The sequence below is a fragment of the Anabas testudineus genome, chromosome 24 (genome assembly GCF_900324465.2).
Source record: "Anabas testudineus chromosome 24, fAnaTes1.2, whole genome shotgun sequence".
NCBI classification, from domain to species: Eukaryota; Metazoa; Chordata; class Actinopteri; order Anabantiformes; family Anabantidae; genus Anabas; species Anabas testudineus.
Window position 1 is genome coordinate 11,121,705 of NC_046632.1, and position 12,409 is coordinate 11,134,113.

Sequence of the window (12,409 nt, forward strand, 5' to 3'; positions counted from 1 at the left end):
AAAGTACATGTCTATAGATAACTTAGAAAACTCTAGGTAAGTGACAAAATATGTACAGCAATTTATGTGAGCTATGTTTAACAGGAAACTTCTTTTTCAGATTTGTGAAAACACACACAAAACCCACTCTGGGCACAAGTAAAGCCAGCGGTCTCCTACCTAGTGACTGGTAGAGCTCTGTCATCTTTGGATGGTCCCAGCAGGTCGTCTGTGTCTGGTGGCTAAAAACCACAAGAGTAGAAGAGAACAAGTAGATTACAAAACATGAAAAATGCAAGATGGCAGACAAATAGAACAGGGGCCACCAACATCAATACACCGAAAAAAATCTGAGAAAATATAAATAAAAATACAGAACATCGTTGTAAATAAATAGTTGTAAATGTAATAAATTCATCAATAAACACGGCTGATGGCTTTATTATCAACATTTATGTTTTGTGCTACAATACGGATTCCTCCACAAATCATAAATCAAAAACAGAAACCATAAACCATAAGGTCCTCTGAATGAAACAGCAGAAAATACACATACTGTACACTCCTCTCATCACCACAGGATCTTTTCGAACACCATGGGACATCAGCATAGGGGAACCAAATCTCAACTCTCTGTTTTGTTTTTTTTTGCTTCAGAGAGAAGTGTCTCTCTCTCACACACACACACACACACACACACACACACACACACACACACACACACACACACACACACACACACACTCTACAAACAAAGCAAATCTACTGAAAAACCAACACTACAAAAAAATAAATAAAAAACTATCAAACACAGCTGCCTTACCCACAGGACTGAAAAGAATCTGACCTTTCTCATACTGCAGCTGCCAATCAGTGCATCCATTTGAGCTCTGCTGGCTGTGATGTGAATGTCTGTGTGTGTGTGTGTGTGTGTGTGTGTGTATATATTTCAAGAAGGCACCTGGTTGTCAGAAGCTGGACTGAGATCTGCTTCAAAGATTCAAACACAAAAAAAGTTTATTTTTGAATGCAGAAGGTCCCCGGTGGTTCCTGCAAAGTAGCAGGAAAGGAAGTCAAGTGCTGACAGTGACCTGAGGTGGCCATGTGGACAACAGGATCCCTCCGTGTTTGCAGATGTTCATCACTATTCAGTAAGTGTACAGATCGATGACCCCTTTCACACCAGCACAGGCATCACTAATGCCCGGACCACTCTGCACTAAGGAACTGCTCGTGCTTTATTTAGACGTCCTACAAAGAGCCTGTTGGAATTTAGAAGTCAGGGGATTTGCTAATATTTGCTGCACACAAGCACACCCAGGCCACAATTGGTCGACAGCCATGTCCATAGCATTTCATTCAAGTGTAGAAGAGTATATGAGAAACCGGACACAGTCACCGGCTAAAATATCCTCAATTCTTAAAAATGTCCTCAATCCAATGGTTAAAAATTCATGCTGGTCCTCACAATGATAGCCATCCACACACACACCACGCGGCAGGCTGCATTTTTATCAACAGAAAGATTAGGCAGCTCGTGCTTACTTCCACAGCTCATGAATGCCATAATGAGGACAACTGAGTTGTCAGATTCAACTGTCCTCAACGCTTTCCCCCTCAACACATTTCCTCTGTAATTCCAGAGCAATCTTTTAGCTGTCCTGTAGAAGGTATAAAAAAAAACACAAACTGATGACACATTTACTACAAAGCTGCGACAGTTCAGATAACGCAGTGGGAAATATTTGAAGCACCAGAGAATATTAAATAGAAGGAAACTAACACAGAGATTTCATTGCCGATATTGGAAGGAAAGCTTTGTGGAAACAGCAATATATCCATCCTAAGGAACCTCAACCTAAAAATACAAGATTGCTTTCACACTGGTTTGTGTTTACACTGTTATTATTTTCCAAACACACCAGTACTTGTAACCTCTAAGTCACACAGATACATACCACTATAAATTCACATATTGACTGTCAAATGCTTTGTTTTTTATATTTTGCTTTGTCACATAAATGAATCACAACAAAAATCACTCAGGACAATATGAGGAGCTGTTGAGTAGGAAATTTTACAGTTCTGCTAATTGAAAAAAATCAATTAATAAAGCAAGTTATTGATCATGCACTATGTGACATGATTTCTGTGTGTGTACCTTGTTTGTATTTGACAAGAAATCAACAATAAGGTTGTTTTTCCAAAGCCACTTTCGAAAATAATCTTTAATCAGATACAGTAGTTTTCCACATTTTTCAGGAGGTGGTTAACCTTGAGCAAAACGCAAATGGGGATGAAACTGCTTCGATCCCGTGAAATGTGTGTGACATTTTCTTTCATAAACATCATTAAATGACATCTAGAGTATAGGCATAAACAAATCAAATGGGGTCACAGAACGGGATACTGCAGCAGGCGGGAAATGATAATATTTATGTAGCCACCAGGGTACTGTGAGGGGGGAAATAACCTTTAACAAGATGTTTTTATGAGATTTCTGTCTGAGTGAGCAAGCAAAGTAGGCAGTTTATGCCGTGCGAGAGGCAAGCGGGCTGACCCTCATCTACTAACAGATCACTATGATAAAAATAAAAGTTATCAAAAATAATTGCCATTTCTTTTGACATTTGTATCTGGCATTGCCATTTCAAGCTGCCACAGGCCAACAAAAGGTTAAAGTGGTTTTGCTAATTACGCACTTCTTCTCTCCAACTCGATAATTAACCATAACTGAAATTCTTTCAAGATCTTCTACAAAAAAATAAAGATCAGAAAAGCCAATAAAGAAAATCCTCTAGGACCATGGGGCCACGGCTGAGCGTATCCCATCAAACAGTTGGCTGCAGACCAGCCAATACGACACTTTGCTGCTGGGAGTTTGTCACTGTCACACATTCAGACGCAGTCATGAATAATCATGAGTGTGCAGATGATAACTACAAGAGTATGTGGATATTCAAAGAGACAGAATTAGTCAAATATCTGAGTAAGCAAGAGGAAGATTTACAAACTTCTTCTTCTTTGGTGACAGCTGACAGACCTCTCAGACAAGTGCCTGAATTCGCCACCTGACATTTTCTGTCTTTCACCTTTACTCTGCTGCCTCTATTTTTTTTTTCCTCTTCAACTAAATATCCCTCAGCCTACAAGAGTTATCCGTATTCTAGCTTTGAAACTCAGTTCAAACAGGACGGTTTTTTTTTTAAACTTCCTAATCCAGACATCTTCAGCGGAAAATGGACACAATGCAGCTAGGTACAACCAACCACACACACACACGCACACACAATTTCCCCACACCAAATGTTTCCTGACAAAAACACAGACAGACAGTTCAAACAGAAAAGCCTTGAAATGTGGAAGGGACTTTGTCTAAGCTTCGCAGAAATGCAGTCTGGCTGTATTTCCTCTCAGAAAGCCCACAAGGCGTGTGAGCCCCTGCTCAAATGTCAGAATGGGTGAAAGTGGGCAGAACACAGGGTTGCCAGCATGAGGCTGTTGGCATAGAACTTGTGTGAAGCCATTTGATTTTCCCCCAATATGTCGCTCGAACTCCTCACTACAGGGGGTGGACAAGACGCAGTTTTAATCAGGGGCCCTTTGTCAGCCCAAAGAAAAGAGGCAGAGTGTGAAAGGAGATGGAAGAGCAGATGAGGAGGGGTTTGTGGAAATGAATGTGTCAAAGACTGATGCGGTTGCCCATGTCGCGCCACTGAAAGCGACCTGTGATTAGTCCTGGAGATGGATTTAGAGTTCAGTTTTCAAAGTGCAAATTAAGCAGGATGGCATGAATGTGCGTCCGCCTGCACGTGTTCTGCGTGGGGAGGAGGGCTGGAGAGGTCAGTGCATAGCAGGCTGTCTTCATTTTAAAATGAAAGAAAGGATGTACTCTGTAGTTAAAGTTGAAGGGGGATTTGATTCTTTTCTCACTGTTTCAAAGAGGCAATTTGGTTGCTGAAAGCTGCAAATGCAAGACAAATCCCAGTCAAACCATCTTAGAGGCACTGACTGAACACACAGTATGTTATGTACTCACAATGGGACTGTGTGAGTATTTGGTTAATGAATGGGAGCTTGGTTCCAGTTGGAGTTCATATGCATCTTTGGGTTTGTGTATGGATTTCCTTGCCAGACTGTGCATAGTTTTTTGTGTGTTTAAATGCGCGTGTGCGTGCGCCGTTTTATGCAAATGCTTTTGTGCAGGTGTTTTGTTTGTGCGCGGGGGTGGTGCAGGTTCATTGGCGGGGCACATCTGTGATCACAGGCTGTTGCTGACTCAAGTTATAATCCTGTCCTCCAAGTCATTGCCCGTCTCTGGTTTTCATCTCCAATTCCCCCTGTAGTGCCAAGCTGCAGGCTCAAGCATAGCACAGGTGTCCTTCCACTCTCTCATTGTCCAAATGCTATTTTTCTCCATCTGTGTGTCTGCCAATTTTGTCTGACTGAAATAATTCATCTTTAACCATTAACACATTTGCAATATAATCATACACATCAACAAAACTAATTTAATTGCTGACTGATTTGTATTAAATAGCTTTCAAAAAGAACTTGAAAGAGCCACCAGCAAGCAAGTTGGAATCTTAACCAGTGGCTGAATCTGACTTTTTTAACAGATTTATTTTAACACAGAGATCACACCCGAGGTTTTTTGGTGGATTGGCACAAAGAGATTTTTTTAAAATGGCTACCTGACAAATTAACTGAGGCAGTGACATTTTTGGGACAGAGCGATTTTCTCACCCTGAATCACAAAGTGAGTAATTTGCCACTCAGAGATTTTTCTTACCACCACCTGAAAATAGGTGTGACTTCGGGTTTGGTTAGTCAGCAGTTTACTGTCATATGGTTACATGATATCTGGATAATGAGGAGGCTCAAACTTTCAAGAAAGTAGAGAAGTTCTCTTGGCTCCTACTTTACCAACACAAATCTTTTGCCATCTGTTTAAACAGAAATACGTGATTTGGACTGATTTGGCAGCAAGAAGTGAAACTAAAGTTGTTATAGTGACACCTAGAACAGTGTGGGAACCTGTCCTGGGATTCAGCCACATGTCATCTATTCAAAAGGAGGTGTTAATGTTGAGCTGAATAAGAAATGTGAGGGTGACACAGTCTGAAAATTAATACTGAAGAATAAATAAGCAGAAAATCAGCAGGAAGATTTTCCTAATTGATAGTAAAATAAATGATACGTGCAGCGAATATGCACTGAACAACAGCTACCATTCGCCCAGTTATGGGTGGGAAGGTCAGAGCTCTGATGTGAATAAACTGAAAATACTTCAGTGTTAGATTCCCTCCAGAACAATGTTTGATATAATGAACTATTCTTACATTAATTTAGAAATATTATGAAATGCAAAATCTAAAAAAAATTTATATATATAAAAAAAATATATATATATATAATATACACTCACTCGCACCTATCTTGAGGGGAATATACAAACCTACCTACAAACAAATCAATTTTCCTTTCAAAGAACCAAGATGTTAAGATCAGATGGCATAAAGTTATACAACTATACAGTATATTTTGGATCGCGCTGACTGCTTTTACCTCCATGACCCAACATCTATAACAATCTACAGATCTACTGTAGCTCAGAACAAATGCTCAAGGACTTTTATGTCCAGTATGGAAACGCCCACAAGAGGCCATTAACCTGAGGGGCAGCAAACTAAACCCCAAGGTAATCATTTTTTAAAGAAAAGCTAAAATCTGTAATCAACATTTTGCACTTTTCTGCTTTTTTCTTGCCTTTGCCCATTTTTAATTATATGGTACTATGACCCTTCATAGTACAACATCTAAAAATGTATAAAAAACTTAGACAGACAGGAAAAACACTCATTAATTAAGTTAATGTCCTTAATTCGTTGACATGCAGCCTGTGACAAAGGGTCAAAAACAACAAACAAACAGTGCACTGTATAAAAAAGGCACACACAAAATTAACTGGCTGCCATTAACATAGGAGGTGGAGATACATTTTAAAAACATGAAGGACGTTTAAAGGTTTTAAAGGCTGTATCCTGCCTTTAATACATTTCCACAGTATGTTAAACATTCCCCAATAGTAACATACAGGCATACAGAAACATGTACAGTTAATACGGGCACAAAGATGCTTGTCAAAGCCATTTCTTGCCACTTACTTGATGTAATATGGGACCTTATTCGGAGAAACGGCACGTTGCCAGGGGAGCTGTACAGAAGCTACACACAGAGCGAGAGAGATAAGAAAAAAAGGACAGGAAGTTAGACAGTCAAATCAGAACACCATCTTAATAAACACTGCACAGTTTTATCATGCAGTACACTGTAGTAATCCATTTAGCATTTGGACCTTGACTTGATAATTCTCACATCTTAACACTTCCATAATAACAAAATCTAGCTATATAAGGATTTCATGCACTTACAGTGCATGAAAATTGGAGAAAATATCTGGGTATTGTTTTCTTAGGAGACAATTGGGAGAATGGAGACAATAGGGCATGAAAGCAAAAAGAAAAGTATAAAACAAAAAAAAAGATGTTAAGGAAAGGTGCCACATGCTCATGCTAATCTTTGTGGGTATGAAAGAATACGATAAATGCTGACAGACCAAGGAAATCGTAACAATGACAAGCTGATACAGTGTTAAAACCAGCCAAATATAAGACTTGAGATGCTCTCAAGAGCAATACAGAGAAGAAATGTTGCTTGATTTATCGCCCTCCCACTTTCCCTCCTCCTTGACACAGCTCTATGCTCAGATAGAGAGATGAAAAGACAGTAAGAGAAAGAGATTAAGTGAGATTGGAAGATATACGAGATGGATAGGGCAAGATAAGAACGCAGTACTTTATTGATCCCTGAGGGAATATTAAGCTACTAGTGTAATGAGAGCGCATGTGTGATGGAGTAGATAGTGTCATATTGCCAGGGAAGATAAAAGAAGAGACAGGTGTTTGTCTGGTGCCATTGCTGGGCTCTCAGCAGGGCTTACTTAGTAAATTCATGTCTATTGGTGACACAGAACAGGAGCCAGATTACCACCTGCTCTGAATCACATACTGTCCATTATGATTCCGTGTCTGACGGCCAGCAAAGCAAATCAGGTGGAGCAGAAAGGAGGCTATGATTATAGAAAATAATGATAGCGAAAGACACGGAGAGCAAGAGACTGGTGCTTTGTTTAATGTTCACACTGCATTTGCCTTTATCTTTAGCTTTGTGTCTAACTCTCTCTGTTCTTCTCAGTCTGCTAATGACCACTAAAGAGGAAGAAAGAGGAGGGAGCCAGTGGAAAGCTGTAATTAAGCCTTGCATTATTCAAGAGTAAAGTGCCTTGTCTGCAAACTCTGTGAGTATGAGTATGTACATGCACCCACCCATATCTGATGAGCATACAAAGCTGTGAAGGCTGAAGATTAGACGGCGAGTTATGAAAAGACTGAGGGATGTGAAACAGAGTAACTGTGTGGAAACAAACTGCGTGCCCTGTCACCGTTTTCTAATTTTGTAACAGAGGTAATTGGCTCTGTACTCACTGGAGAGGAAATGTTGGGAGGAGGGGCCGAAATCTCTGTGGGCTTCCTGAAGCAGCTTCAGTCTGTCCTCGACCGCCACCTGCATGATGACCAGACAGGGAGGAGAGAAGACAATCACCTGAACGTTGAACGCACACAGACAGAACTTTACAGTGGCTGGAGTTGGTGTCATGGTTGGAGTGAGTTCAATTTCAGTACAATTAAGTTTGAGGTGGATTTGCTGTAACCTCAAGCGCAAGAACGTTTTTATTTTAAAAGTTATAAATATAAAGTGAATCTTAATAGTGAATATGCTATGAGTATGCTATGAAAACAATATTTTGTTATTTACTACTTTTACTACTCTTCCATGGTAAATAGTGTCATGTTGTCCATAGAATAGGTGGTGTAGGTGTATCTTCAACTCCACAAAGAAGTCCACACAAAAACAAAAAAACACGTTGTACTATGAGTTTCCGTTGATAATAATAACTGATATGAAGTCAGATAGTACAGCTGTGTCTAGAGTTCCTCTTCTATTCCACATTACCTTTATTATAACAAAACTCTGCTTCAAAACTAAATGGTTAGACTGACTTATTGGTGATGCTCGTTATTCTTTACATGCAGTTCACTCAGAGAAAAGAGACACTTTATTCTACCTTGCGTTATCAATCTCACGCACAATCACTTCTCTAGCCCTGTGAAAGCTGTGTCTTGACCTCTGAGGCAGTGCACCTGTGCCCTATGTGGCCATGGGGTTGGTTTACTTTATCAGTTTGAGTAGCAGTAGTATTGGCAATCTTGAATATTGACTGACACACACACACACACACTGACACCTCAGGCATTATAGCAGCCAGATCACAGCTGCCCACACAGGAATCCTGGCACAGAAGAGCCAACAGCTCAGCGTCTTTCTGGCCACTAATGGCTATAATGGTCACTGTCCTAGTGAGAGGAAGATGGGAGATGTCTGCATATAAAAACCAAATCATGCAACTGCACAGTCAGAGCTGGCTTATTTGTGAAGTCGTGGCCTTGCAGCAGTAAAAAAGAGAGGACAAAGTGTGCAGTCCACTAAAACCCTGCCATTCATGGAGTCAGTATTTGACTTATGGTCATTCTACAGACTATTAGTGAGGGTCTGTGCAGTACATGGAGAAATATCACAAGGCTACAAATTAGCCCCGCTACCCAGTTTCACTCTGCGGCAGTCTCATACTTAAAAAGCGAGGACTTTGGGTTTCTTTCCAAGATTTCATATTTTTTTCAAAACATAACTCGCTTTTTAGGCTTCTCTCCTGCCCACACAACTTTCTTTCTGCTCACATCCCAACTCAGTTAACTGCAGCAATGATGCTGCGTGGTTGCATACAAGAAAAAAAACTTCAAATAAGTTTCCATGTCAGTGTGTTTGAAATCAGTCCTTTATATACAGAAGCCCTGCTGTTTGGTTAAGAAGGTGGCCACTTCTTTAGGACGCCTCTGCCTATTTACACTGAATTTAAAAGGTCTGCACCTGCCTCTATCTAAACTAACATTTATTGATCCTTACATCTATAAATTAGAGATATTATAGATCCCTCAATCTTGCCAAAATCAAAAATACAACAGAAATAAGGTGATTTCAAAGACTGAAATAGGAAAAAGGAAAGAAGTAGGACAGTTGACCTTGTGGTGCGAAAGATGTGAAAGAATTGCTAACAAGTTGCTGATTTATTTTTGCACATTGCTATGCTCTATGGTACACATTCAAACTTAACAGAGAGGATTTCTCTCCCTAATTCACTTTCCTTCTGTCGACTTCCAAAAAGACTTCTCTACAACTTTCCCTCTAGGGTTGAGACATGTTCTACTCTGAGAAACACTCAGCGAGTCCCATAGTGGATCAGACCAGGACACTCAAGCACACAGAGAGGCAAGAATGTGACAGGTGTGTTGTGAGAATAGTGTCCATTGATGTGTAGTGACAAAGTGTTGCATTGAGCACAGAGATGTATTCAAATAAAACAGGTACACAGGTACTGGGACAATTCTCAGTCCCATGTGTTTGGCTGACACAAAGTAAAATCAGCATGCACACAGTGAGAGAAACTGGGGGAGGCATAGAGAAAGATAGAAGAGATAAAGAAAAATCACAGGCAGGCATGGGGAGAATGAGGGGAAAAGGAAGAAACACGATCCAAGTATGCTGAAGACAGCATTTATTTAGGTAAGTGTGTGGATAAACTGCTCGAGGAAGAAAAGTGGCACTGCGATGCACGCCTGCATTAACATCTGCAGATGATTCAGGAGGATTTACCTGCAGTAGTTTCCATCTCATGTTGAGCTGGTCCAGTTGTCTGGAGGCCGTGGAAGACAGCTGGATGTCAAGCGGTGTCAGCTCTGCAGAGAGTTCGTTGACCAGCCGCACATCCTGGCGTAAAGGAGCAATCTCCTCTCTGAAAGTCTGCATTGAAGTTGTTGCAGTGTTAAAGACTGATACTGATTTAATTGTATTTTAATTACACTTATACTTGTTTACTGAGGTGACCTCATAATCACTAACTAGAAAAAAATAAAGTTTTAAATTGCATTTTTGTTCTGCTGCTGTTCTCTTCTACTGTGGCTGTCAATATAAACTTAATTGATGTGTATTTTGTGTGTCACTGCAGAGGAGTGTTTCCATGGTTGTTATAGTAAGTAATCTTTTAATAAACATTATCCAAAGTGGGTCCCTACATGACATGGATATTATGGGATTTAATTGGATATTGGATATTAAGGCCAGGCTGTCCATACCACAGGGAGACCATCATTAACATCCTAGGCGCTGTAACACACATTGAAATGAATGCAACAGTTGCCTTTGCTTGTTCAACCTGTGTACCATTATTCGACTATTTTCAGGTTTCCCTCTGTCCTACATTTCTCCTTTGCTGCTCCTTTGTTTGCTGTTAATCTTTATTAGGAACGACTCTCATATTTCTGCTTGTTAAATGAATGTGTTGCCTGTTTCTTGGCCAAATCTCCTTGGTGAAAGACATCCTCAAATTTGATGAGTAGCATTTGCAAACAAACAACACACAATCATCAAAGTGAGTGCATCATCAAATCAAGTACAGGTTTCTTCTGAAAACAAAAAGAGTAGGGCGGAAACTGTTTGAGTTTTCACGACCAAGACTCAATCACAACATTTTTATGTCATGTTCATTTCATGGTTATGAAGCTTTGGCAAATACTTTCATTTGGTTAAATTGCAGTTAAGTCAGTATGTTATGAGGTACTCACCAACAATTCTCACTTTAAGATCTAAAAAATGTGATTTATAAACTAAAGTAGTACATTGACATCCAGAGGAGTGGGTTGTCTGATGACTGTAGTGCTGTCTCTGACTCACCATGGTCTTGTCAATGTGGTCCTGTAATGAGTCGATCAACAGATCCCCCACAGGCTGCCAGGTAGCTTTTGCCTCCTCTGCCCGAGTAAGCCGCAGGTCGAGCTGGTCCATGGAGCTCTGCAGCTCCTGCAGTCGCTCCAACGCTTGCTCCACCTGATTCTGCCAGCCGCCCATGTGTCCTCTCAGACGCTCCCATCGCTCCCTCACTTCACCGGTCTGCTTGCGGATCGCCCGGGCTAACCCTCGGGCCTTCTCCTCTGGGGTGAGGTCTAAAGTAGGAAGAAAACAGAGAAGTTATATCCCTTTATCGATCTGTAATTCATACTCTATATGACTACACGGTATTGATGAAGATTACAATACTTATTAGAAATTCATTCATTCAAGTCTTGCATCAAACTACCTACTATTTATTGCAGAAACTTAACTCCCTCATCAACATTATACTGTAAAAGTGCAGATAAGATTAAGATCTAACATCTGTTTTTCAGCCTGAAAGATATAGCAGTCCTACTTTATGAAACTCACTGGGCAATTCTTTCATTAACATTACATCCTTATGATCACACAGAAACATGGGCTGCACACTTGTAAATATTACTTTTTTATCATTTAGGTTAAGGTACTGAATAATCCCTTCTTTCTTACTTTATGGTCTCTATTACAGTGAATGTGGATGCAAAGGTAGTGAAGGAAGGATGAAAAGAGACCCAAGAAAAAGAGAAAAGAAAAAGGGGACAGAGGATCTAGGCATTGACGAAGGCAGAAAAGGTGACAAGATAGGATAATTGTGACATATCGAAGGATACAGACTAAAAGGCAAGAAATTAGCAGGCAAAAGAGAAAAGTGCTCCTGGACTACCCATTTTAACTACAAGGAAAGATGAGCAGCTTTTATGAGTCTTAAGGTCTCATCCCCAGAGTAATGAGTAAATTACCATCTTCACCTGTTACACATCTGCAGTCTCTTTCTCTCACCTCTCTCCCTCTCTCCCATACGTCCACACAAGTCAGACATTTCTAAGACATACTGCAGGTAGCACTGCATGCAGATACTGTACACACAGTGTAATGGTTTCTTTTTGTACTACAAAATGCAGGGTACAAACTAGACAATAAGTCAATTTAGTGGCAAATACAAAACTAAATACAAAAAAAGGGAGAAGAAAATGTAGGACAATTGCTAAGACACCATGGTGCCACTCGAAGAAATCTCATCTCCGCTGACTACACAACAAGCGCAGCCTCTGATCTTAAATCAGCTTTTTATCTATTTATACAATGAGACGACGCTTTGATAACCGTATCAAAGATCACAGACAACAAGCCTATCAGTCTGCGCTCTGAAGTCTCACCACACCCCTGACACAGCCCCTTGGGTTAGTTTAATTATTTACTGTGGGGTTTTAGTTTGAAGAGAAATGTGCTGGCTTAACCAAGACTTCACTGCGGCATCCTACAGAGACGGAGAGGGATGAATGAGACCCTGCACTTCAGATTCTTAGGTGTCCTGTGATTGTTA

The 12,409-nt window shown here is 40.3% G+C and overlaps 1 protein-coding gene across 7 annotated transcripts in view; it reads right to left on the bottom strand.

Moving 5' to 3' along the window:
* Window positions 1-12,409, bottom strand: part of utrn (utrophin) — a 144,692-nt gene that overhangs the window by 36,467 nt on the left and 95,816 nt on the right. For all 7 annotated transcript variants that reach the window (XM_026341032.1, XM_026341031.1, XM_026341034.1 and 4 more), the window contains 5 exons: window positions 10,888-11,156; window positions 9,811-9,957; window positions 7,527-7,605; window positions 6,147-6,207; window positions 160-221 (listed from right to left, as the gene is read on the bottom strand). In XM_026341032.1, coding sequence (XP_026196817.1) covers window positions 160-221; window positions 6,147-6,207; window positions 7,527-7,605; window positions 9,811-9,957; window positions 10,888-11,156 — 618 coding nt within the window. The remainder of the gene's footprint in view (window positions 1-159; window positions 222-6,146; window positions 6,208-7,526; window positions 7,606-9,810; window positions 9,958-10,887; window positions 11,157-12,409) is intronic.